Source organism: Apteryx mantelli, chromosome 5 (genome assembly GCF_036417845.1).
Source record: "Apteryx mantelli isolate bAptMan1 chromosome 5, bAptMan1.hap1, whole genome shotgun sequence".
Classification (NCBI taxonomy): domain Eukaryota; kingdom Metazoa; phylum Chordata; class Aves; order Apterygiformes; family Apterygidae; genus Apteryx; species Apteryx mantelli.
The window spans coordinates 60,735,120-60,761,713 of NC_089982.1; the positions used below are offsets into that span (position 1 = coordinate 60,735,120).

Below are 26,594 nucleotides of genomic sequence, written 5' to 3' on the forward strand. Positions count from 1 at the left end.
GTAACTTCCAGCAGACAGTCACAATGCCCTCAAATGATAACATTGTGCAGGTGTTTTCGATGATGAGCAGTTTTGCATGGGTATGCAACTCATATGCAAGCAACTGTCTAACACTTAAATAAATAGTTGCTAGCTATATAACAGCTCAAAATTATTGCTTCCCCAATAACCAGGTCATTTCCACTTACTGACACATCAACAGACAATGGATGTGCACATACATAAACCAAGAAATCTGTTAGTTTAGTTTCATCATGGTTTTTAAGGCAGAATAAGTTGTTTTCTTTTCTCCATTTTAAGTTGCATTTTGAACTGCCAAAATGAGATATTTTACAACTGTAATATATCACCTCAACTTGTCTGTGTATTCCAGCTATTCTAGGTTACAGTGAGCTCCTAGCTGACACAGCTCTGCCTGCTGTTCCAGCGAGCAGCAACATACCTAAGCAAAAAGCGCAAAGGAAAACTGCCCCAAACACAGGCAAGTTAAGCTTTTTTGCCTGTCACTATCGGCCTCCTCCCTGCCTGCCTTCCACCCTCCCAGTTTTTGCTGACCTTTGGGGGTGGACACATGGAGGGACACGTTCACGGCCATCACTTGGCCGCCCTAATTCACCACGGAACCGAGTGAGGACTTGGGAGGGGATCCTCACCACACGCATTTCTTCTCATGTGATTTCAATTAAACATAACACTCGCAAGTGAATGAGCAGATCTCAGAATAACTTGGACCATCTATGGGAAAGTTACAAACCAATAGAAAAAGTTCACCATACCATCGAACTGCAGCTTGTAGATTCACATTTCAGTCGTATCTGCCCATTCAAGCTCCTCTCCCCCACATCACCCTTTCATCAAATCTAACAGCAACACAGGATACTGATTTTATCATGAAGGATTGCTCCTAATGGGAATTTCGCAGTCGCTAATGGTATAGAGTCTTTAGGTTTAATGAAGAAATCTTTATTTGACAGAATATTAAGCTATAGTCATGAACATTACATGAGGTACACAAACAAAAAATCCTATCACTAAAGGTGCAATAATTTATTTGTATAACTCCTACCCTCCACTGAAGGTAATATAAACACAAAATGTTTCAGAATTACAGGATGTATTATCAAACTAGTCTCTGTATAAAAAAAAAGTTATAGCTTCAGTTATAACAGAGAAGTCATGTGCTGTGGTGTTTAGTTTTTCAAATGCACTGATTAGATACTATCTTAAAATTACTTCTCATCTCAACTTGGCATATTCTATAAAGGCTCTGTAAACTTAAAATTTTAATTCTTAGAAATATTAAAACAAAACAAGTTTATTGCATCTTTATTTTCTTATTACTTTTAAAAGAACAAAGTAACAGACTGGATATCATAAACATACCTGAAAAGGTGGGAATTTTTTTTATAGTACTTAGGCTACACTTTACCAAATACTGTCATACATATTTTGCAAATTCCTTAAGAAAGGGGGAAAAAACATATTGCGTTTTAAAGGAGCAGATGTAGTGTTTTCATATGAGCTTTTCAAAATGAGATGAGAGCTATGACATCTGTGGATTCAAGCTGTTACAAGTGATTGTCTGGAGGCAGCCGAGACACGTGAGAAGAGAGTTCCTTCTTGCAAGTCATTAGGACTGAAAGTCATGTCACAATGTAGTTGGCTGCCCAGCAGCTGGATAAAACAAAACAAAAACAAGCCATTACATGACAGATTTTAACAAACATTTCTCCTGAAACAATGGAGTAGGTAAGATTTTCCTCATACGATCTCTATAATTCAAGAAACCGCATCTGAAACTATATATCATTTGTACCCTCCTTCTGTCTTCCTCCTGCGAAGCTGGGGCACTAACTGCAACAAGGATTCAGCATAACTCTAGTGAAAATGTTTTTCATGCCATCTGGACAAATGATTTTCCTTGCACTGCTGACTGCAGTCAACGCATTCACTTTTATTTCATTTACTCACAAAGTACTTGTGGGTATATTTACTTACAGGCTCTGCAGTGGAAAAACAGTAAAGCAAATGACTGATGAGTCATCTTTAGCTGTGCCTGTATTTTGTTATGTGATAATACAGAACCCTGATGTTATTTGGCCATACAGAGTATCTCATGAATTTACTGCTTGCCTTTGACTTTAACCCTAGCACATCTGTAACTATTCCCGCGTTTGACATTGAATACTGAGTTAATTTCAATAATTATCATAGTGAGCTTTTCATGTAGAGAGATAACCTATCAATAAACTCCCATACTCTTCTATTTAAATAACACAAATATGCCCTGGACCACTACATAATCTTTAACACTCTTTCTCTTAAGGCTTCTGAAATAATTTGTTACAAAAAAAATTCATCCACAGTTTCAAATAAGCTTTTAGCAGCCAAATATTTCTCCAAGATGTCCACAAGCATCTCAGAACAATACTGATTAACTCTGGCTTCAGTGAAGAATGTCGATTGCCTGCAGTGCTGCGAAGGTTTTAAGATGTAGACAAAGGAGTGGGCAGGCAGGAAAGAGCTGTGGAATAAAACAACTGATTTTATACTTAGCATCAGGCCTTCCAGAACTGAAGGGGAAACATTAACATTGCACCAGTTTGTTCTTCATTTCAGATGTGGAGTCCATCAAACTTTTGTTAAAAACAAGCAATCCCCTTGCATGCAACTAACCATATTTGCAGTTTTGTAACATCAAAATCAGTCTTTTGAAAACTGTCAACAAGAGCTGCTGTAACTTAAACTCAGCTGATCCGTATTTTGAGATTTTTCAGGAGAAGTGGCAAAAGATAAACCCTTTGCCATTAATATTATTCAGGAATTGTACATTTCCACAGCACCTGTGTTTGCAAGCCATGGGCCTGGTTTCTGTTGTGCTACGTACCCACAAAGGCAAAACCTCACAGCAATATGTTGTAACACGCAGCTCCGTACTGCATTTTCCAGCACCACTGCTGTAGAAATGATGATGGAGGGGATGATTTATCAGCATATAGGCTGATAAATATCCCATTTAATGGAGCCTTCATCTGACATAAAGAGACACCAACTCATTTCAGCAAAAACGATTAAGAAGAGAGGGAAAACAGGAATTTTATCATCTTCCTCCCTTCAGCCACAAGAGAAAGGTTTGTAGTTCTGAGCCTGCTGAGAGAAAGCTGTTTCTAAATGTGTTGAAGTTAAATAAATAGTAATAAAAATTTGCTAACATTTCTAAGCAGAAATAAAAGAATTCACCAGATAAACAAATGGTTATCCAACAGCACCCTCTAGCTCCACTGATAGGAAAATATCTTTGTCATGAAATACCAGAGAAAAAAAACTATTTTTCTATTGGCAAACATGAATCAGCTTTCCAGCTACTGGATTTCTACAGTTGTTGATTTTGAGGGAGGGAAAAGAAAACAGTAAGTGAAAAGATCTCTATATCCTGATTTATCAGTGCAACTGTGGGCAGTGAATATACTGAACATATTACAGGAAGACTATAATTTCAATGCTTTTTTCTGAGCCTTCTTCCCCTTTTTCACAAAGTAGAAAGACAGCATGTGCACTGCCCATCTCATTACACTAGTGACATCAGGGTGAAGTTGAAATGCTCTGGCACACTGGTCTCAGTCACGGAAATCCAGGACCAGAGAGGCCTTTTAACTGACTTACTCTAAGGTAGAAAAAGGTATCAAGATTTTTTCTGGCTCCTCCTTCAAAACTTGTAGCAAACTGCTTTAGAACATGCCTAGGGATCCCACCGCAGGGATTCATTATATTGAGTTACAAAACGTTGCTGATAATTTCCTTGTTCTTCTCCGCAAATTGAGGCCTGGAGGCATAAAAGATAGGAACTTCTCCAAAGAAGGCCCAGACTCTTGGCCTAGTAGTGGTACCTACACTGCCTCATGCGAGGGGACAGATCCCAGTCTCCAGAACATGCAATATCAGCGCACAGTGCTGACATCTGCACTTATGCACAGGCACTATGCTTATGCCTAATACTGCAGAGCAGTGATCCTTTGGGCATGGTTTAATGGGCCTGGAAGTCCTTTTTGGGATGAGAGGATGATTGAAATGGCACGGGAAGGGGAACAGTGGCAAAGCCTTTTGGGCATAAGGGAGAACATATTTCTTCCAGGAGGAAAAAAAAAACCCAGCTGTTAAAATCATGACAACAGTATTAGAGTTCACTGTGAAATCAGAACAAAATACACAGCTTCTTTAGGACAGGATTTGATACTTACTTCTGGATCGGATGTAACAATCATTGCAATTCAAAAGACCATTTCTAATCCTGACATCTGTCCCACTTGCTGCATCTCCCAGCTGTCCCTTGCAAATGCCACACTGTCAGTTGAAGAACAGAGAAAGTGAGAGAGAGCATGCCCTAATATCTGTCACAACCCTCCCAAGATTTTGACTTGTTTCAGTATATTCGAATGGCAAGAAAAAAAACAAACAAACAACTCAACCCATGCTCCTGTGGCACACTGCAAGTTAATGAAAGGTTTTTAAATAGTATTTAGGACTGGATTTCAGTGGTCTCCACTTACACAGAAGTGAAATCTACTGATTTTAAGGGATATCTGATTTCGACATTGCATTCTGGAGCCAGCCCATTCGTGCTGGACAAAGCTTAAAAAGGCCAGTGGTTTAGTTTGAGTAAATGTCCAAAAATGAAAATGGCTACGGGAATATCTAATTAGTCCAGAGTTAATGAAAATGGGCACTTTCTGAATTCAGTAGAAAACACCATATTTTGTCATTTCCTGACTGAGACACTCAAAAACAGTCATGAAATATTTGTGTTTGTAGCTCCAGTGAAAGTAAAAAGACACACATTTGAAGACATCAAAAATACCGAGAACGTTTTCAGAATACATGATCAGATAAAAATTTTTTGGAAGACATTACTTAGCGAAAGCTTTCGAAGTTGGACCATGGGTCAGATCAAAAATGGGGAAGGTGGTTTGGGACTGACCAGGATTTTGAGAAAATCATAAAGGTAACTAATTTTATATTTGGAAAACTATAAGTACCACTGGGAAATTATACTGTGCCTCGGATCTCTGTAAGTTAGGAAGCTGACTTTGCTTGCTAAGTCACAGATTTTAGTCCAGCTAACATGGCTGATAAAAAAATAACACATTAGCGGTATTATTTTCAATTCTCTGCAAACAAACATACATAGCAAACATGCCAGCCACTTGCTCCTCTCCTTATTCATTTCATGAGAGAGACCACCACGTACTCTCCGCTCACACTGTGCTATGACTTGAGATTTTTCCTCAGTGGCCACAGGAAGAGACTTACCCTGAAGCACTGAATATGGAAGTACAGACCAAGCGTTTCAATAATCATGGCAGCTCCTTTTCCAAGAGGAAGCCCACAGGTAGAACAAAGCTTTTTTCCGCTGACAGATCTAGGAGACAAAGCATTAAGAAAACAGAATGGCAGCTTAGGCTAAAGCGCAGTCAAATGTTTACACAGGATTATGGAGAGGGATATGCTGGGAGGAAGGAGAGTTGGAGGGCAGGGAACTGGCCCTGGGGATTACCCATACCCCATGAATATTCACACGAACCAAGTGACCAGCACAGAACACCTCTTGCTGAGTGCTTGAAACACAGGGCTTTAAATGAAGAATTTAACAATCTCTTTCTCCAATCATGGATGACTGAGGCACAGGAATACCAGATTCTTGGCCTGGATTTTTTTTCAATTTGTTTGCAAATACGTTTGCTTACTGCAAGGCAGAAGGCGAGAATGCAGCTCTCAAACCCAAACAAGCTTGTTGCCTAAGTTAATGGTAGCAGCATAACTGCAGTGGCACAGAGCAGGCATTAGACACTAGCTAGTTTTAGTCTATGTTGCTGCAGCCTCATGCCTGCTCATACTCCAACTAGCTACAGTAAAACTGAAATCAGAGCTCTATCTGCAGTGCAAAAATACTTCAACTCTCTCCTTAAGATTCAGTTCTGTCTTGACACTTCTAATAAATCAGCTGTTTGAAGACAGCTGGGTTAGGGGTCAGGTCAGCAGGTACTCTTTTTTATACTCTGTTTTTAATGGCAGTGCAGGTGTACACTTGTATGTATTATGTGCTATCCCCTTCTCCTCACCTCTCTGCCTGCCTGCCAGATCTGGTGTTTGTCTAGTAGAGCACCCTGAGACCAAAAGGGATCCCTAGTCAATACGTAGCATCCATGTTTTGTCAGACAGGGGTGAAACCAGGAGAGACACTTAAGGACATTCTCACTATTCCTCTCAGGCAGAAGCAGCACAAAGACTCATCACAGCCAGAAAACTGTCTTTGCTCTAATCTAATATCACTTTGTCACTTCTGAGACCATCATTTTCTATTGCATCACATACACCGACAGCACAGTCAGATCTTGTCTTGTCTTTTCTTGTTGCTCCATTCTTGTTATTCCTCTTAGAGTAACCTCCCTGGTTTCTTCTTCTCTCCCACAACCACAAGCCTTCTGTTCCTATCCCTCTTTGAATTATTCTCGAGTCCCACTTTTTCTTCACGTCTTCCCCACTATCAGCATATAAGAACAAGTTAAAGCACTGAATCAAATAATAAAGTGTTCTGGGAACACAAAAGAGAAGTTTTCCTATGCTTAACTGGGGGAATGAACTATATCCTACCTACTATTTCCAAACCTAAGATCTATTTCAGCAAAAGATCTTGGAAAAGGGACTCAGATCAGGATATAGCTGCTAAACAATATGAAGTAGCTATCAAGCCTAGCTACATGTAGCAAGAAATGATCTGCAACTCTACCAAAACTGAATCTACAATTAGCAAAAATAGAAGAAAATGTCCACAAAAAAATTGCCAGTAGTTTCATGTCAATGCAAATAGCATTGGAAAGAGGGCTTTGCTATCAAACCTGAAGAAAAATGTTATTTAAATAGAATAAAATCTTGCTATGGTTTCTGTGTTGTACGATATTACTCTATTTAATAAATTAACCAATGTTAATATATCTGCATGTTAAAATTACTGGTGATTCCACCAGGCTACAGTTAATATTTAGAGCTGGAACATGCATCTCATTGAAATCTGCACAGCCCAGTGCCTGAGAGAATCAAATCTCTAAGAGATTAGCACAAATGTAGGAAAATTTAAAAAAACAGCAGAAAAGCAAAATCTGTTTCAGGTCTTTAGGAATTTTGGAAATTAATTCTTTTTAAATCAGTAACTGTTGAAATGTCAGTCCCATGAGAACTTTCAGAGCCAGTCTTAAATGTTAGACTTTGATTATTTTATCTAAAAGCTGAATAAAAGTTCAAATATCCAAACACAACTGAGAAATTTTGAAATCATAATGAATCCTAATTGACGTTGTATGAGGGGGAGATTAGAGAAATTTGCAGTCAAGAACCCACTTGACATCTTTTCTAGTTCTATGTAGGATATACTGTATGTTTAGCACACAAATAGGTGCAATTGCTATGCAATTAAACTTTGCAGTAGGAAAGTCCTACAGTGTGTATGCATTTCAAACAAACAGTTTTCTACAGTCTGTGCCAGGGTGGCAGCTCCAAAGCCAGCAGAACATATCTTACTCGTGAGCGTGTGACTATTCACATCGAACTACAAAGACAACATCCTTTGGCTTAAGTGCTCTAAGCTCATGCTTAACTGCTTAATTTGACTGGAGCTTGTATTACCCCAGTGAGATTTCAATGATCAAGCAGAGCTCTGCAGCTGCTTTCTGAACTGTGTTATTTTATAGCATAATAGTACTCACTGCTGAAGTAGGCAGGAAGTATGGGAGAGGGAGCTATATGTTTTATGTGTGGATGGTTGTAAATTGCAACATTTAGAAGTATTAATAGTGCACCCACATAATACTAATGTGATTTACACTGCAGCAGTTCACCAGCGACTGAAAGATGTATTCAGTCTGCAAAATTCCTTATTGACCTTTTGTACCTGTTGGGTGAGTGACTTGGAGCAGCAGGAGAGCAGGGAGATGATGGCCCAGATCGGAAATTCTCGTGACAGCCTGCCCTAAAATACAGGAGAGAAAAAGAATTGCAATAGCTAAAGAACAAATAAAACCAGAGATTTTGTATTGAGAAATTCTGGCTGATGGGTTTCAGGATTTCCAGCTCTAAAGATCTCATTTAACACCAAAACAAAGTATTAATTAGCTGTTCACTGCTATTTTGATAGAATGAAAAACAGACACACATATTTTGGTTCAGAGTCCTGATTTGCTTAGTATTGCTTAACAAAGATAACTCACAAGGTAATCATCCCCGAGCAGACTCCTACCCACCTATGAGTACAGTTTGTCTCACATCGTGATGAAGGAGGGTTAAGCCAAGGCACAACACTTGTACTCTGCCAAGGGAACGTGCACAGAAACACACAGGTAGAGCAGATGCGGGGTAGCTGATTGAGAGTGCGTACCCTTAACTGAGTAAAAACAAAGCTATCAACACAGAAGAGTGGCTTATTCCTAGTTGCATACATTATGCTTTGGAAGAATTCAGTGAGAAAAAACATGTTATGTTTTTTGTCATCAGAAATCACAGGATTGATTCAACCTCTCACTGCTTATAGCTGTTTACAGATCACATAACAACTTTCTCAAACATACGTAAGTAGTTTGTTACGAGGAGCAGGTAACCAGAATTCAATCTACATTAGTTTTGACTGGATACAAGCCTCACAGAGTAGCACATATTTTGCAGGAGACTGTTCATATATATGTTAATGAAAGCAGATGTTCCTTTCTCATTACATAGATATGCTTTGTGCAAATATTAGGCAAATCCCTCCCTTGTTTACTAAAAGAACTGGCATTGCCCTTTGGCAATGATTACCAAAAACACAAGGCAAAGAAGAAGGAGGATCATCAAAATCTATAGCAGAAAGAAAATACTAGTTTCTATGTATTTTCTTTTAAATGTTATAATCCTTAAAGAACTGGAATGCAACGCTAGTGTGGGTTTAGAAGCTGGGGAACTAAGTTCTTAGATACTAACTTCAATGAGGCAGATTTTACCTGACATTCCCAGTTTGATATTTATCTGCTTACTAGCTATAAATGTTTGTTTTAGGCAGTTAAAACAAAGTACATAAATGGTTACATAGATGAGTGTTTAAAGAGCTGAAGAAAAAAAGAGAGATGCCGACAAGCAAGGGGTGTGCTTCCTAATGAAATTAGTTACTGGGTAATCAGTAATGAAAAATGAAGTGCATAAAATTTAGCAGGCTTGGTGGGAAAGCCAGGAATTAAAAATATCTGCTCACTGCATGATTACTCAGGTATGCGCCAATAAAATTTAACTTAGCACACTGAGCAGCAATAAAAGGGAGAACAGAGTTAGCAGGACCTCTCAAACTTTGCAATAATCTTTTTTCTGCATTCTCACCTCCTCTTTTCCCCTGCGGAGTTAGACTGAGGACCCACGCTCTGACCCGGGGACGTTCTCTGCCTCACATCATCTGCATGCTGCGGGGACTGTTTGGTTAGCAGCTGCTGGTTCCACGAGAGGTCTGAAATGAGAGGTGGGCTGACTTCAACACTTATGGCAAAATGCCTCTGTGAATATTTATAAATCAGCGTACCTGTGGGTGCACCATACAGGAGACATGAGATGTGAAAGTCAGAACTAGGCCAAGACAATCTTCTTGACTCACATGAGACATGAAGGACATCAGGAGCTATCAGTTACACATAGTGCTGTATTTGCACATGCCCAACCCTCCCCTCAGATAACCTGCACCCATTTGAAAGCGCTGGTACTCAAAGAGAAGTTCTCAGAAAACCCACACAAAGTCAGAGACAGACTCTGCTGCTCCAGAAGGCCTCTGTGGGAGAAACTCCTACTGTATTACCTTCACATTTACATCACCTGCACTGCTGCTGGGTCTCAGTTTCCGGAGGAGGGGAAAGGAGAGCCAAACAGCTATCCTTGAGTAGCCGTTGAGGAAACAAAGTATTTCTGTAGTAAGGAATAAGCATCAAAGAGATAAACTTCCTGTGGTGCCTGGGGATCCAACCTTCTCAAGACTTAATAGAAAGGAAATATAGTCAGTGTTCTCCATAAGCCTATTAATAAACAGTCGTCTTCTCTTGTAATTTCCTTTTATGTTTCACATGAATGCATAAAGCTCAGGGACAGTAACGACCTCTCAGCAACATGCGACCAACTGTGACACCCAGGCAACCAGGCCACCCCATCTCCGAGACAGACAGGGGAGAGCTACGAGCATCCTGGCAGACAAATCTTGTGACTCGCTGCCTGGGGAGGGCCTTACCCTTCAATGCACCAGCCAGGTGGGTTAGAGGAGAAGAAAAGTTCTAGCAGGCCTATCAAAGGCATGTTACCTATTTTAGATGTCATCAAGACAAAAAAAACCCTCACTATTCCTGACTATTTCAGGACATAAGGAGAGAGCAGGGATGAGAGGCATCAAGGGACAAGAAAGAAGCAGTCAGAGTACTGATAAGGGAGCAAGTTGCTGAAGAGAACCTAGAAAAAAGCCCGATTAACAGAGGAAGTTAAAACTGTCAAATCTTTGAAGTTTGCTTAATCACCACTATAAATCCACGAGCATGGATTGCTGCACAATATCTTTTGCTTTCTTTATTTGAGCAACCTTTAATCAAAGCACTAAAGGTACAATAAAATTGTGACAGGGTAAACAAAACAGCTAAGTTTAATAAACTGAGTTTGCATTTGGAGCAAGTCATAATACTGAAACCTTTTCTGTTCATAGACTGGTCTCATTTTTTTAGAATCATCAATTTTTATGCTAGACTGAAAATAAAGATCTAAAACTCAATTTCAAAATCAATATTTGCTCCTTACCTTCAGTCTTACTTAACTACCCTGCACTTTTCACTTGCATTAGATAACAATACTAAATTAGTGAATTTCCCTTTTATTTAGGATGACTCTTCCTGAAAACAATGCTTTGGGGACATGCCTACATTCAAAGAACAGCAATATTTATGAGAGCTTAAAACAATCTATTAATCTTAAATGCTGTCAGGCATTTCTAAGGGCAAAATTGAGACAGGTGTTTCTTTAGGCTTAATTTAAAATGGTTACACATCACAAGTAGAGGTTTTTATACACAGAAATGTAGTTAATGAATCTAATTAGTTATCAGAAATGAAATAAGTTTTGCAAATATGCTCTCTGTATCAAGATACATCATATATGTATATGTGCACAAATATGCATATATATATATACACATATATAAGATTACATAACAGAGAGAAGAAAACTTTTTACTTATTACCATGAACATACAGGCTTATTAACAAGACTTCTAACTACAGCTGAAAAACTCATCTTTGATTCAAAGAAGAAGGGCTTAAATTTCAGCTGAACATATTTATCTTTTCTAACAGAAAATAAACTTAGCATATGAGACATTCACATTTTGACGCAATAAGCCTACTGTTAATTTCCAAAATTGAGTTTCCAAGCAGCCACTAAATACCTGCAAGATTTCTGTAGGGAAAAATAATACATCTGTATAAAGAATTTTGACTCTTACCCTGAGTTAATGGTAGACTGAGCCTGGCAGATGAGTTGTGTTCCGGCACAGACATCTGGTGCGCCTGTTCACTTCCTTTCAAGATACCTGTCTCTGGATGTCCTGAGAGCACTTTATTTACACTGCTGATAAGAGTAAGTCACATTGTATAAATAAACCCAGGAAAAATTTCCACTGGAGTATAACATCAAAATCACATTTTTGAATAGAAGTCTATTATGTGGAACAATTTTTTTTAAGTGCATCGCAATGCTAAACCAATGTGGATAACAGCAAAGAAATAACAAATTTGTTTCTGAACTTGCCAAGTATTCCTGCTTCATTCACGCACTGCTATGTGCAAGCACTAAAGATCATTCTGGATTTGTGGAAAACAGCTTCTTTGACATAGAAATAGCTTCTTTCAGTGTTTTCTATATAGTATTTGGCCTCATCAGATGTTTCTTCTCTTTGTGAAAGCTGTGATTACCAGTTTGGCAAAGACCAGGGCTTTGAAGACCATCTGGCAAGTTTGGGTATGGAGCTCTCAAGATAACTAGGTAACTTCACAAAGATCCTAACTCCGCATGAAAATAGCTCCTGCTCATTTATTCAACTAAAAGGTTTGGGAAACTGGTATAAAAAACAAAATACAGGGCCATATAGAAATGTCCAAGCTATCTAATGTATAGGATCTAATTCTGATCGGGTTTATATAACAGCCTCTCAGCAAACCCACATGCTTAAAAGGCATGTCCTCTGATACACAAACTAGCACTGCCTTTGCCTGCTGCAAGTGAATATATATTACACCTACAACCATGCCAAGGAAATGAGAAGACTAACTTAAATTGTATTTTATATCCTCCTCCATTAGCTGTGGTACTGCTGAAATTATCACCTTGTGATGCAGAATGGGTATCACAACCTCATGGTCAGATGCTGATGCTCCAGCATCAGTCAAGGGCAGATGTGACTCCCACAACTCTGCAGAACACAAAGCTACACACGGCGGAGAAATGCTTAGGCTTGATCCATACCTATTCTTTTCTTGCTGGAGTTCATTTTCTTTGCTTTTCAGAAATGGCATACTGTCCTGCTCCAAAAGCAATTTTTTCTGCCTTGTAACTTCTTGTTGTTTGCCCTCCTCTGGAGAGTTGTTGGAATCAGCTGTGTTCTAGAAGACAGCAAGGGTGGGAACAAGGAGCTTCTCTTGAACTCAGCATCAGCACATGCATGAGAAAAGCATAGGCTGCCCCCAGATGCATTGTGTTGACATACCTTATGATTAAAAAGAACATCTTATGTTACGTTGACCAATTATGAGTCAGTGCAGGATGACAAAATAAAACTTCCCACTACATATGTTTGGTAGAAATCTTTGAATGACTTTGAGAGATTAAATACTCTCCCATAGGCCTTAGGGAGACTTCTTTGTGAGGGATCTCAGCCCGTTGCCACAAGCAATGTCATTCATTTTGCAGACAGTAGACTGGGGACAGGGTATTATGTGCTCTGGGAACTCCCAAATGGGAACAACAACACTACTTCCAAAACTGTGCTAGAGTGGGTCCCACCTGAGTGGAGGAGCTTACATAAGCCACAGCATGAGATCCTTTCATAAACTGGACGTAGGCATTGCCCTGAACCTGGGGTAAGCAACTCCACCCAGGAAGTTACCACTAAACAGCCTTGTAGAAAAAGGGCTACGGCTGAGGTGCCTGTACGGTGATGAGTGATAAGAGGCAGTAGGAGGGGTGAGAGGAGAAACAGATGATACAGGATTTCTGGTCTTGCAGATGAATGGGAAAAGGCAGATGACATTTTGGGTGGGGGTGCCTAGGGCAGGAGAAAATTAAGTCTGGGAATCCCACATTTATTCCACTGATCTCACCTGGGGTGTCATTCTCCGATCTCTGGCAAATAATTGATTTAATTAGATGCTAGATGCATCAAGTTAAACATTTTGTGCAGCATAAGCCAAAAGAGAATCACAGAGTCAACATTCCTCTATTTATTTTGCTGCTTTGTAGGAGAGAAGGCAGGAGAGAAAAGGAGGAAGAGTGAGGAGGCAGAATTCAGTTTCATCTCAGATATGCTTGATGCACTGACTTAAACTCATGATTTTGGATGCAGGGAAGTCAATTCAGTTTTTGTTGTCTTTCAGGAAGTGGCTAAAGCAAACAGAAACAGGTGACTGTCTTTTCACAGTACCAGTCAAAGAAAAGAAGGAGATATAAGGCAAGTATCACCCTCTGCTCTAGTCCAAAGTGGGATGGTGACAGTTTGCTTGAGAGTTTGGCTGTTCAGTTGTAAAAATATACAAGCTACAGTGCTCTGAGGTATCCCCAGTAAAAGATGTAAGGGATTCAAGAAATACTTTTACTGTTCCCAGATTTTGTTGGCCTTTAGGGAAGAATCTAACTCTACACTGAAGATGGGTTTGTCTTTATTGCCTTATTGCTTTACTGCTCCACAAGAAACTCACCACTGTCTTGCTTCCTTCAGTGGCAGAGGAAGAGGAGGAGAGGAGTTCAGCAGAGTTTGAAGAAACAATGAATGGAACCACTGTATCTTCAATTATCTTACGCTCCTAAAAAAGAGGATAAGGAGAGAGCAGGGTGTTAAAAATACAGAATGTCAACTATGAACTTAAAAAGTAGAAGCACAAAGTTTGGCTACATGTTCATATCCACATGGCTAGGAAAGGAGTTGTGGTACCAAGGATCATGGTAATAGCTTTGTCTTCTGGAAAAAGAATCACTTCAGTTTTTAATTTGCTTCAAGCTTTTGCATTCACTGCTTCCAACTGTTTTTCCTTTCACTACGATTATCTTTGAGATGGAATGTCCACAACTGGAAAGAATATTCCAGTTGGGATGGCATCACTGTTTCTCATAATACAAGTTTAAAAAATTTCGTATAAAAATATGAAATTACACCTGGTACATGAGAAACTCCACAAGTTGAAATAAGCTATTTCTCGTTAAGATCACAAGTATGGCCCCTAAACACAGATGATAAAATGTCAATTTGCATGATGTACAACCAGTCAAATCAAAAACATTAACATTTTCCAGTTTTCTGCCATGATGTCCCATATGTGACAGAAAAAAGACAGTATTTCCTATATATGCTAATAGACCACAATTGCAAACTTTGAACATTTCTGGTGAAATTTTGTGTGAAAATGAGACTAGTCTAAAAATATCTACATGATCAAGCCAAGGCAGACAACAGTTTCTTCCTGAGTTTCACCACATTCAGTCACTTGCAGGTACACACAGCTGTGTGCAGGAACACAGGAGGCTCTCACCCGATGGGGAACTCTGAGTATGCCCAGAGGCAATCCTGATGACTTACCCAAATCTGTACAGCAATCAGCACCTCCATCTGTGCAGAGATTCTGAGGATCCCTGTCTAAATATTTAAATATTTTTCCTCAATTCTTATGGCGGTATTTAAGGGAAAAAATCCTATTGAGATTTCATCCTTTTCAATAATCAGTTCAGATTTGGGTTTTCTTTTTCTTTACAGTAAGTGGGTGCATTTAAACTTAAAAAAGAATTCACTAGACAATCTCCTTTGAGCATTATACCTCCTCGTAGTATCTACGTTCCTCTTCTTCCACTTCTTTTTGTGCCTTTTCCCATTCCTCTTTCAGCCTGTCCTGCTCCCTCTGGTACTTCTCCTGGAGAAGACATAAATACAGATCAATTCAGAAAACTCTGTATCAGAGGAGCAAAATTTGTAATATGTGAAAATGAACTTGCTACAAATGGATTAATCAGAAACAGGGATGAAATACAAACATCTGAAACATTTCTGGGTATCTAAAAAGCTTCTTTTCTTCCTCCTTCCCCTTGTCTTCTGCACCTGTATGTAACACTTTCAAATCACATAAAACTTTTAACATACTAGAAGTTTAATTTGTTAGAAGAAATTTTTAAATGCTTGGTGTGAAAGAAAATTTATTCTAAACAGTTTCAATAATTTATTACTTATCATATAGCATTAAGAGTTCTAAAAAGCTATCACACACCCCAATACACTTAAGCATGGATTTTACATTAATCATTTCAGTGTAGTAGCACATAAATTTAAATGGTTTTGTAGATACTGCTTTTGGCACTAATTTGAAAGAGATGTCAGTACAATTTAATGAACGATGAATAGCTGTGCAAGTTTAAAAGATAAATAAACAGTGTGTAAAGGCTTGAAGAGGATAAGCTCATGATTAGCTAAGCAATTCATTTTTTCTCCTTGACGGGATTCTTTCTTGAAAATTGGTTCTACACAGATTTGCATGAAAAATTATCTCAAAGAGATCTTTGAAAATGTTTGATAGAACTGGTTTGAATATGGGGAAGTAGAGCGACTTCCCTATCCCTTTTACATCACTTCCAGCTCCTGTCCAAGTTACTACGCAAAGAAGTTAAAAGAGAAAATTGAGAAGCATCTGCCTAATCCATTAGAAATGCATTTACTATTAAGAGAACATATGCCAGAAAAATTATGATGAGAATTTTACATCATTTTAAAAGGAAACAATTAAAAGGAAACATTCTTGGTAAAAAGCAATGAACTCAAGAAAGGAGTACAGACAGATACACAAGTCATTCTTAAAAGATGAAAAGACAACATTTTATTATTCTCCATCCTTGCATAGTTTTTTGCTCTTCTTCTGTTACATGGAGGAAAGATACGACTTCTTTGGGACTATTCATAGGTAACCATATTGTCAAAAGATACTGCTGACTGACAGAGGGAAGTTCATGTTCTTAGGGCCATTGCAGTTCTCCCAATCAAGACAGAAAAACAGACCTTTTACAGCTTACTCTACCACTAGGTAAAATCAGCGGTTGTTTTGGGTCCCCTCACCTCAAAAAAAAAACATTCATGCACAAATTTAGCTTGATGTTCTCTAAGAAGACAATGTGAACAAAGTGGAAGTCTATGAAAATCTAGTAAGATCATCATTTTTAAAGAGTTCCATAGGGGTCATGGTCAGCAAAATATTAGTCTCAAGAAAGAGAATCAAAACAACTAAGTCTCACAGCTTATGCTCAACATACTTGAAATACAGCTGAGTACTAACCTTTGGTTTAGCTCCCCATTGGAGTGCATAAGTCCTTTCAGTCTTTCTAGGAGGTGATGGGAAAGGGAGAAATAGAGGGCCCAAACCACAGGGAATGTGTACATATGCTCATATTCTTATTCATCTGCCGCAGAATCTGCTAAAGCATCCACAGAGGATGCGGAAGACCCATCTGAAAGCTCTTAGTTCAAGGCACAAAAAGTGCAGAACTTGTCTGCTTTTCCCTATCACTAGTGACTTTCCAAAGCTCCTGGCTCAGTCAGGATAGATTTCCCTGTCTTGTTTTTAACAGCAAAAATCATTCCAGAAAAGTTTCAGCTTCAGCAAATCATCATTTTCCTTGGGAGAAAAATCTTCTTGTCAAGCAATTTATTCAATTCAGATGAAACACTGGAGTTTGAAGGAGAGTAAATGAAAAAAATTAAACTGACCCAAAATGCTCAACTTTTGTCTAAAGTGACAATTCAACTGGAAAACAACTAAGCCACAAGGTGGAAGAAATATAGGTGCTTCCTTACCTGAAGCAAGCGCTCTTGCTCATGTTGCCACCTTTCCTGTCGCTTTCGCTCTTCTTCTGGATCCCAGGACCAGAAATTGAAACGCTTGTGTGAAGTAAAATGAAGCTATTAGACTTGAACACTGTACTTCACAAGGCTACCACAGAAAGCTGCACTTGATCTAGCCTACCCCTAATGGCAATGTTAAAATGGGGAATTCAAAACTAGGTAATGGTTCTCTTGGTTAGCAGACAATATTCTTAGTTTTACTGACACTTGGGATTGCCCACAGGTATCTGGATGAGAAAAAAAAAATCATTTGGTTTGCAGAGAGGGGCTTGGGAAGCTTCAACTGGAGGGAAAAAACAGAGTATCTGAAAGAAAACTCTAAGCAGCACTGAACGGAGTTACCTGCGGGTACCCGAATTTAAAGAAAAGCATTATTTTTCTTCTGTATAATTTTCTGTGCACCGTGCAAAGTAACTTATGATCATAAAATGTATCCTTTCATCTCATGTCTGCCAGCATATCTTATAGCCTTTATTTTTAATTTTTATTTTTATTTTACCCAGAACATAATAACATCCCAGGCCTCAATTAGATCAGGATCCCATTACGTGACATCCTTCAGAATCAAGGGCAATTTTAGACACTTGATGCCATATTCATTTCCACTAAGGGTCATATTAGAGTCAGATAAGAAGACATTCTGTCTATTTTTATATGGCTAGCCCCATATAAAATACTTGGACTTTAATCTAGCACTCGTGATTACCCTTCCTGGGAAGCAGTAAAATTGTGATCTTTTCTAATTTCTATGCACATAAAGTAGAAGGGATAACTCAGGGTTGCAAATTATTTCAAGATTTTGAAGCTCTAGAATAAAGTGATTCCCACAACCCAGTGCTGTACTGCTAGCATTCTCACAACCCGGTACTGTATAGCTAGTATTCCCTCTGGGTAAGGGATGAAGGCACAAATTCCAGATTCACACCATGTCTAACGGGGGAAGGAATTTTCTCCATAATCATTTTTCCAAAATCAGTTTGGATTGTATTTTTTGCTCTCTCATTTTTATGAGACAAAATTCCGCATTCTATTTTGGGGATGTTGCAAGAGATTTTGTATACAAATTTCACTTTTGCTACAACACATATCTCTAAACCAAACAATAATGCAAAAAAGTTACTCACATTTGATTTGTCACCACTATCAGAATCAGCTATTAAAGAGAACAGAAAAAGAAAAAAACTAAAATTAATATAGCAAAACAGCAAAATGTGCTTAGCCTGCAATTAAAGCTAAATTGTATCTCTATAAAAAAAGCGTCATGTTAGTTTTGTATTTGCTCCCACAACCAAATGCAACGACAAATTGCAAGCAAATAAACCAGAAAAATAGATTACACCCTTCACCAGCAAAAGTACTTTTGATCTGGGTATAGAGGAGCACAAGATCAACTAACATCAGGTTCTACTCTACCACTAGCTAATGCGATCTACTTCTGGCCGTAGACACTAGCGGTGTTTGAACGCTGAGCGTTACCCAGTTTGATTTACTTTTTCCTTCATGATTCAGTGCAGGGAAGGAAAAAGCAGAGCAAAGGCAGGACAGGACTGCACTACAGTTACGAAGAGAACCGTTGCCATTTTCTATTCAAATGTCTTTGAATTAAGCTGATTGTAAGAAATTGAGGAAAAGGTATTTATAGGCAAATGATTTTGTTTGGGTGCCTGAAACCAGAGCGTTACAACAACGCGTGGCCCAACAGCTCTTGTCAACTGTGCAGCAGGAATAGACACTCTCTAGGACAGCAAGAGGTAGCACAAGTGCCCCTGAGCGCCAGCCCCGCTCCCGCATCTGACGGCACCTACTCCTGGGGGCAGCGCGAGGGGCGAAGCGGGTCGAGCGCCTCCGTTACCTGGCTGCGAGAAAAACTGCGAGCGGCGCCAGCAGGTCCGCAGGCGCAGCGGCAGCGCGGCCCCGCGGGGCGGCTCTGCAGGGACGGCACACACACACACACGAGACAAGAAACACGCCGCTGTCAGGAGGCCGCGCGCCGCCTGCCGCCGGCCAGCCCCGCCGTGCTGGGGATGGGCACGACAAGCGCTTTGTAAAAAGTGGCTGAGCAGAGCTAGTTTCCAGGTCACGAGGCCTGCCCGTATTTAAAAGCTGCTGCTGTAACATACCATCTAATCTTATAGGAGGGCTCTGGCATGCCAAGGTCTAATTAAGGACAGCCACCCCTTCCTGTCTTTGTATGCTGCTCACATTGCATTTCTCTTGGAGATGCACGTTTTGGGGATTCTGTGACCCTTTACATGCTGTCAAGACTAGAGAGCGGCCAAGTGTTTTAGCATCACTCAGAAAATACAAGAAGTGCCTGCCATCTATTACTTGAAGTTTGGATTGATTTGCACTTAACACAAAACAGTTGCTTGTGTGCAAAGTATCTCCCCGCTTAAAGCAAGTGAGACTTCTATTCCTTTTCAGATAGTTTTGTTTTTCACAGGGATCACCTTTAGTAGTATCGATTCTGAAAACACTGGGAAAATCATTATATTAGCAATACACAAGCTAACAACCGAACAAGCTCTCGGAGGAACAAAACTTCAGATAATTTCTCTCTCTTTTTTTTTAAAAATACCTACATATATACATCTCTAAAATCTATACAAAATAAAACTACTACACATTATCCATCTTAAACAAAACTTTGTCACAAGGGTAAAAGAATATTCATTTTTACAAGAAGTTTTGACGTACATGGGTCAAATTGAGAGATGTAGCCATATATGCATAGTTATCTATAAAAGGGAGCTATGCATGAATAGTTGCATGTAGAATTTATCTCCAGAAGTTTTTATTAACAGATAAAACCAATTGCCCAGCCACTTTCACCAGGCAGCGGTACTAATAAATTATAACGCTCATTGATATAATACACTTTTTGATGCTGAGCCAGGCATGTACAAGATAGCGCCCCTCCTTGTCTGCCTCCTTTGAGTCACAATTCTGCTGTCGTGTTTATGAGGAACAACAAGAAGAGTTTTCTTCCATCACAGAAGACACACTACCACTATCAGTCAGATGCAACTGGACACTAAATATCTGCAAAAACCTTTGAGTCATTGATTAGGTGATTTCCTGTGAATACGACCTGTAAGTACTCAATTACTGTTCAGCTGGGGTCTCCACAGCTCCCACACTCTCTTTTTGCTCACCTTGCAGATCAGAATTCTGCAGAGTAACTTGACTGGTCTCGGGTAATTTCTTTAAAAATGGGAATACTACACTCCCCTCTGGTTCCAGGGCTTTTGGTTTCATTACCTGTTTGGACATTTGGGAACAGACAACACCATACAAAGATCAGCAAGCACAATCAAAGGCCAGCTTAAACTCTTTCTACTTATTTTCTGAATCGGCATTATCAATGATTAATAAGCATCTATCTCCAGAATTATAATATGGAGTTGCAATATTGAAGTCCTGGAAAAAACTGCTAGTTGTTTGTTGTCTGAAATATTCACACTGTCCTGCACACCAAAGCCAATAGTAACCCAGGGCCAAAATCCTAATGTAACTGCAGAGCAGTATTGTCATGGCTGGTTAGTTGTTAGCTCTGCCACCACCTGCCCTTACCCAGCATTTCAAGATGACTAAAAGTGCAGGTTCCTCTGTTTACGCTTTCTTGATACTCTGCTCTCCCAACATTTGGAGGGACATGAGTTCGCAGGTTAAGGTCTCTTTTCTGCTCCTACCAGTTTCCATATTTGGATGCTACAAGCAGACCCTGGGGGTCCCTTTTGCAGGGAAACTCTCCAATAACAAGAGGATTCTGCACAGAAACCACCCTGTGGGGTCATTCACTGGCAGGCTGCTTTGAATGAACCCCTGATGTGACATTACATAGAGCAAAACACCAACCAGTTGTCTGCACAATAAACATTTGACTGCGAGCCCTTTCTTCCTCTGTTTTGTTTTGCTTTCCACTCCCTCTCCTTCTTGCCCTGACGCACCTCCTGCGTAGCAGGGAGCTGTGCTTCCTTCTGCTGTTCCTTTTCAGGTTTCTTCACATCTTTCTCACTGGAAGCAGCTTCCTCCAAAGGGACAGGGCTAGCAGGTAACTCTAAGCTGGTCACAATAGGGCTGGCACAATCTGCAGTTGACTTGAATTGCTTTTGATCTGAAACTAATCCACACATACAAGAGACAAAGCTGCAAAGTTAAGATATTTTTTCAAATAAAATGTAGTCCTATTTCTTATAGTCTAATTTCTTACTGGATATACCATAAGCCCATGAACTAGATGTTTTTAAAAATAATCTTTCAACACAGGCAAACTTAATCTCAGAGAAGCCAAGACTTCTATATTACTTGTCAGGTGCAATTCAAGATTGTTAACCTCCATGCTGCTATACGATGATTTATCTACCTGAAAGGCTGGCCTGTTTCCATCTGTGAGCCACCAAAGTATTTAAGTCAGCTGATGAGTCCTTGATAACAGTCTATGTGCTTTAGAGACTTGCAGCACCCCAAGTAAAGGCTGGATGTGCTTCTACTCATGGGGTGATGGTACTATATTAAATATTTGATGACAAAGCTCAATTGTTTAAGTAACTTCATGCTTGATGAGTGGAGCAATATATTTATATACCAATTACAGGCAGAGATTTCATGTAAATATCTGCTTCAAATTTTACCTTTTACATACCCATACCACAATAAACTATGATAGGCCCATTTAAAAAAAATTATAACAAAAAAAAAAGAACAAGAACTTAGTATGATACTAGGCAGTAGATTAAATGCATGTTGAAGGGCAATGTTTTAGAGACACTGCTACTAGGGAAACTAGCCTCAAATGTAATAGAGAAGGACAATTTTACAAGCAAATTGCTTTCTCCTGATTAGGATTCATGCATAAAGCCTTTGAAGTGGAAAATCAAGAGTGCGCACAATACCGTTGATTTAATTCACTCCCAACTGCAAGCCCCTAGGAGGAGGACTGAAATACCTCATTCTTTAGCGTCTTGAAAAAAATGTGCCAAACACAAGCTATTAGTGACTGATTGTTTCTGCCCTGATTGCTTTCTGCTTACAGCGCACTATAGCAGCAGCTATTCACGCACACAAACAACAAAGCAGACAACGCGTATCCAGAGCAATGCACAGGCAAGCTTGTCATTTTTGACACACTCTGCATTTCCCAACAAACCCTCTTGGTGCCGCTGCGGATGCACTTAACGAGTTCCTTCTGCAGGGCGGCCCTAAACCCCAGCCCGCTGGTGGGCGAGGGCGAGGGCAAGGGCAAGGGCAAGCCCTGTCCAGCAGCAACTCACCCGGGGAAGTGCACGCCAGGCTCACAGGTCCTGCACTTCCAGGACTGGCCCCAACCTGTTGGCCGGCTGGTGTATCTTCTTCTGCTGAAGAGGCCTGCAGAGAATAACGTGCTTGAAACACAACGACTACAGTGGAAATAAAAGTATGTATTAATTCCTTAAGGCAGTGCTTGCTGCTTCTTTGTAATGTATTTGAACCAAAATGTATTTGATTGAGCTCAGTAGGGAGCAGAGCGCTGGGAAGTAAACTCATAAGCAGTATGTGCTACTCTGGTGTGGAGTCACCGGGCTTTAATGTCCTTTCCTAAAGGTTCATCAACACCTATTACACAGTTGTTTTGGAATAGCCCATGCAAGTTTTCAAAAACAGTAGGATATCTTGAATTGTGTTAGCTGAAGATAGGCATACATTTCACCCCTAGTTCTCTCTTCCAGAATAACATAACAACTTATGTATTAGTGAATACACAGCACCTTCTAAGGTTTTAAAAGTGACAAAATAATTAAAGACTTCCTTTATTCCATGGTTGCCTAAACAATCTGTTATCTGAAGGAAAAAGCCAGAGTTCCCATCAAAGGTAATGAATACTTGAAACATTATTAAGAAAGGACTGAAAAAATATGGTAAGACCATATCAAGCTCACTTGTGAAGACAGCTTCCTGACCCAGGACAAGCCTGTTGCAGAGCTAAACCCACATCATCAAAAACCAGTAGCACTTCAGCTGATTTATTTAACAGCTTCCACTGTACAGCAGGTTTCCCAGTAGGCAAACCAAGAAAACCTGCAGCAAACCAATCAGCTATTGCACAGTGCTTCTAACACATGAAAGACCTAGAATTTGATGCATTCAACAGGGAAAAAAAAAAAAAAAGGAGAGATAATTAATAGAAATAAAAAGTAACACATTTCAGAAGTGGTCTATTGTAGACTCACTGTTTTTCTGTCCATCTGATTAACAGCTGCAAGAGGAAGTCTGATGAAATTTCCTCTCAGATGCTCCCACCATCTTTTCTGGGGGCAGGACTCATACCTGTGCCTCCTGCACAAATTCTGCACCCGATCCTGGCAGATCCACATGGGCCTACATGGCTGCTCGTCCCCCCATGCCACATGAAGAGCAGAGTCAGACCCCAAAAGCACCATCACCTGGAAGAGCTGGTCGCAGTGCCAGCCGGATGCTAACATCTCTGCAGACACACAGGGGTTTTAGGGAGCTTTGCTGTCAGCAGTGGCTCAGCAGTCCCGGAGTGTATTCTCCTTTCTGGGGGGAAACATGCTCCAGAGCGGGGCAGGGAATGTGTCTGGGAATGCACCCTGCCAGGAAATCACAGGGACTGGTACAGGGCACGCAGCCAGGGGCAGCACAGCGAACAACAGGAGGAGCCCCTGGCTGCCAAGAGCTGTGCCACCATCGCTCAGCGGGACAGGCGCCAGGTTGCACTCATGAGCATCTACAAGCGGCAGCGGGTCATCCCCAGCTCCTGCTTGGGGCTGGCGCCCGCCGCCCTCCCCAGTCGGAGGCTCCTCCCTACCACCTGGTGCTTCCTACCCCACCTTCACCTCTGCCCACCAGAACCCTCTACTCTGGGCAACGCACGGGGGCATGGCCCCCTCCTGCCTGCGACCGGGTCTCCAACTGCACAAAGTCAAACGCACACTTTAAAAGGGCAGCATGGAAAGTTTGAGGACCTCCTCTCCAACACATCCACCTGCGAGTGCCCCATATTGAGAGCAAGAAGACAGGAAGCACACCTCACTTCCATGAGTCACATGTGCCAAGGAGGGACAGAGCCATGAGAGGAGGTGCTGGCTAAAAAATAGGCTTGAGAGAAATGCTCCACAGACCGCAAGTCCTGTGGTCCTGTAGGTTTGTCCCTTGCGGTTCTCTGTTGCTCTTTTCCACTGTATAAACCACCTCTCCCTTCTCTCCAAACCCATCTTGGTGCCAGCCTGTGTTGCAGTTGAGTTTTCTCCTGCTTCCTCAGCCCCAGCAAAAAAACACTGCAATTAAAGGAAAATGTCTCCCCCTTCCTCAGTCCCAGCAAGAAAAACACTTCAACTAAAGCACAATGTCTCCTTCAGCCTCAATTCTGGCTCCAGAAATGACAGCAGCCGGGGGAGAAACTACTGGAAATCTTCTGTTCATCACCAGCCTTGCACATGCTCTGTGGAGAAAGAAGCACTTTTTTCTCCATGAGGACAGTCCAGCAGTGGAGCAGGCTGCCCAGAGAGGCTGTGCTGTCTCTATCCTTGGAGATTTTCAAGACCTGACTAGATCAGGCCCTGAGTTGCCTGGTTTGACCTCACGGCTGATTACGCTTTGAGCGGGAGGTTGGACTAGAGACCTCCAACCTGAATTACTCTGAGATTCTACAACCTGCAAACCTCCATTAAACTTGTACAAAGAGCTATTTTCTAGAGCTCATTGCCCAAATCAAAGTAGATTTTAACTAGAAAAGCAAAAGGCACCTGCCTGATAACTCCATCCACTGTTCCAAAGCATAACCCTTCCAATGAAATGATTTTAAGTTTCTATTATTATTTATATTATCATCATTTTTAGTTTTGGTAAAGCAATGGAACTCACCCTTCACTTCCAGAAAGCAACAGTTCAACCTGAAAAACTTCCAAAAAAAGAAATTCAGCTTGAATTTAAACCTAAATGTTTAGGCTATAAAGCCATAAACAATGGAAAACTTGGTCTTATAGAAAAAGTGCTGAACACTATTACATACACCCAGGGAAGTAAGATGCCATGTAGCAATGGCAGCTGGAGTTGTGGGAAGGGCACAGCCACGTTAGCTTCTCAGAAGATTTAAAAAGTACAGTGAAAGCATGGAGCTCATGTAACTTTATCACCTCTAGTTCTAGAGTAACCTCAGGAACCTAAACATGGTGCTGTACTGCATAGCTATCCTGCATAAGTGTAATTACTAGATCAGTCTATAATCCTTATATCAAGTATGGAGGTTGAGCCAGGTATAGATATAGATGCTATTTATAGAAATGCTTTCAAAGAGGAGTAAAAAAATAAAAGAAGAGCTACTTGGTGCAAAAAAATTAAATTTTGAGATGACATACTGCAGAAGTTCTGTTCCTGCTCACAAGACTTGATTTTTCTTCCCTCCTCTGCTGAGCAATTAAATGCTAGCAACATAAAGCTAAAAATATAAAACTGATTAATAAGTAATTTACAAAAAAATTAAGTCAGCTTCACTGGGGAACTCTCATTCCCAGTATATCTAAAACTATTTATAATACCAGGTAATGTAATATTATCTAGTATTTTATCTACATGCTTTTTTTTGGAAGAGCTACAACTATATGACATATTTAAAACAATTCTTGTACTGTTACAACCAATACACCTCCCTTTCTACTGAAGAACTAGCATTCACATTTCATAAGTATCTTTTAATCAAATTGTCATGCTGTCACTGAATTTGGAAAAGGCTTTTGAACATATAGACATTTAAGAGACATCTGAGAAGAGGGCATTTTGACATGGACATCGAAAACAGAGCAACTTGGTGAATAATGTTTTTCAAGTGTTTTAGAGCAGATACCACCTTTTGGGAGCAAGGACTCTTGCACCTTTCTGCACCACTTACACACCTCGTCATAGTCATGCACAGTCATGGGGGAAGAGGAAGAGGTGACAATTCTGCAGGGCCACAGAGCCAATCTGTAGACTGGTTTGTTATAGATGCTTAAGAGGAAAGATCACGCGACACCTCCTTGTCCAAAGCCATTGGCAAGAAAGCCTTCCAAAGGATGTAGCAAACACGTGGCTGTGTAGGAGCTGTGGTTCTCTCTGCCCCCAGGTTGCTGGTTGCTGTGAAGACTTTGTCCGGCTAACTCTTGAAAACTAAAGAATGTCGTTTACTATGGAGTAGTGTTTTTAGATTACTCCATGCATCTAGTTACCTAGGAGTTAAAGTGAGCTTCCCCTCTTTACTGTTTAGAAGCCTTAGGCAATAATGGGAAGTTAAATATTGCGATTAAGGACAAAGCAAAACTTCAGCTTCCCTAACCAAGGTATCCATTTAGCAAAGAGACATGCACAGCTGAATTTACAGTGCTAACAAACGCCTGCTTGGCATGAAAATAGAATGTTCAGTTTGTGATGGACAGGATTT

General features: G+C 40.3%; 1 protein-coding gene across 1 annotated transcript in view; it reads right to left on the minus strand.

The window, feature by feature from the left end:
* Positions 1-947: 947 nt before the first annotated feature.
* The window catches only part of LIMCH1 (LIM and calponin homology domains 1), a 190,098-nt gene continuing 164,451 nt past the window's right edge, over positions 948-26,594 (minus strand). Inside the window, exons 21-35 of the mRNA XM_067298104.1 lie at positions 22,453-22,546; positions 21,130-21,302; positions 20,335-20,440; positions 19,032-19,106; positions 18,304-18,332; positions 17,132-17,215; positions 15,114-15,206; positions 14,004-14,108; positions 12,556-12,692; positions 11,537-11,661; positions 9,394-9,517; positions 7,934-8,020; positions 5,308-5,416; positions 4,239-4,341; positions 948-1,674 (exon numbers count right to left, since the gene is read on the minus strand). Of these exons, the coding sequence (XP_067154205.1) occupies positions 1,649-1,674; positions 4,239-4,341; positions 5,308-5,416; positions 7,934-8,020; positions 9,394-9,517; positions 11,537-11,661; positions 12,556-12,692; positions 14,004-14,108; positions 15,114-15,206; positions 17,132-17,215; positions 18,304-18,332; positions 19,032-19,106; positions 20,335-20,440; positions 21,130-21,302; positions 22,453-22,546 (1,470 nt within the window). The 3' untranslated portion in view covers positions 948-1,648. The remainder of the gene's footprint in view (positions 1,675-4,238; positions 4,342-5,307; positions 5,417-7,933; positions 8,021-9,393; positions 9,518-11,536; positions 11,662-12,555; positions 12,693-14,003; positions 14,109-15,113; positions 15,207-17,131; positions 17,216-18,303; positions 18,333-19,031; positions 19,107-20,334; positions 20,441-21,129; positions 21,303-22,452; positions 22,547-26,594) is intronic.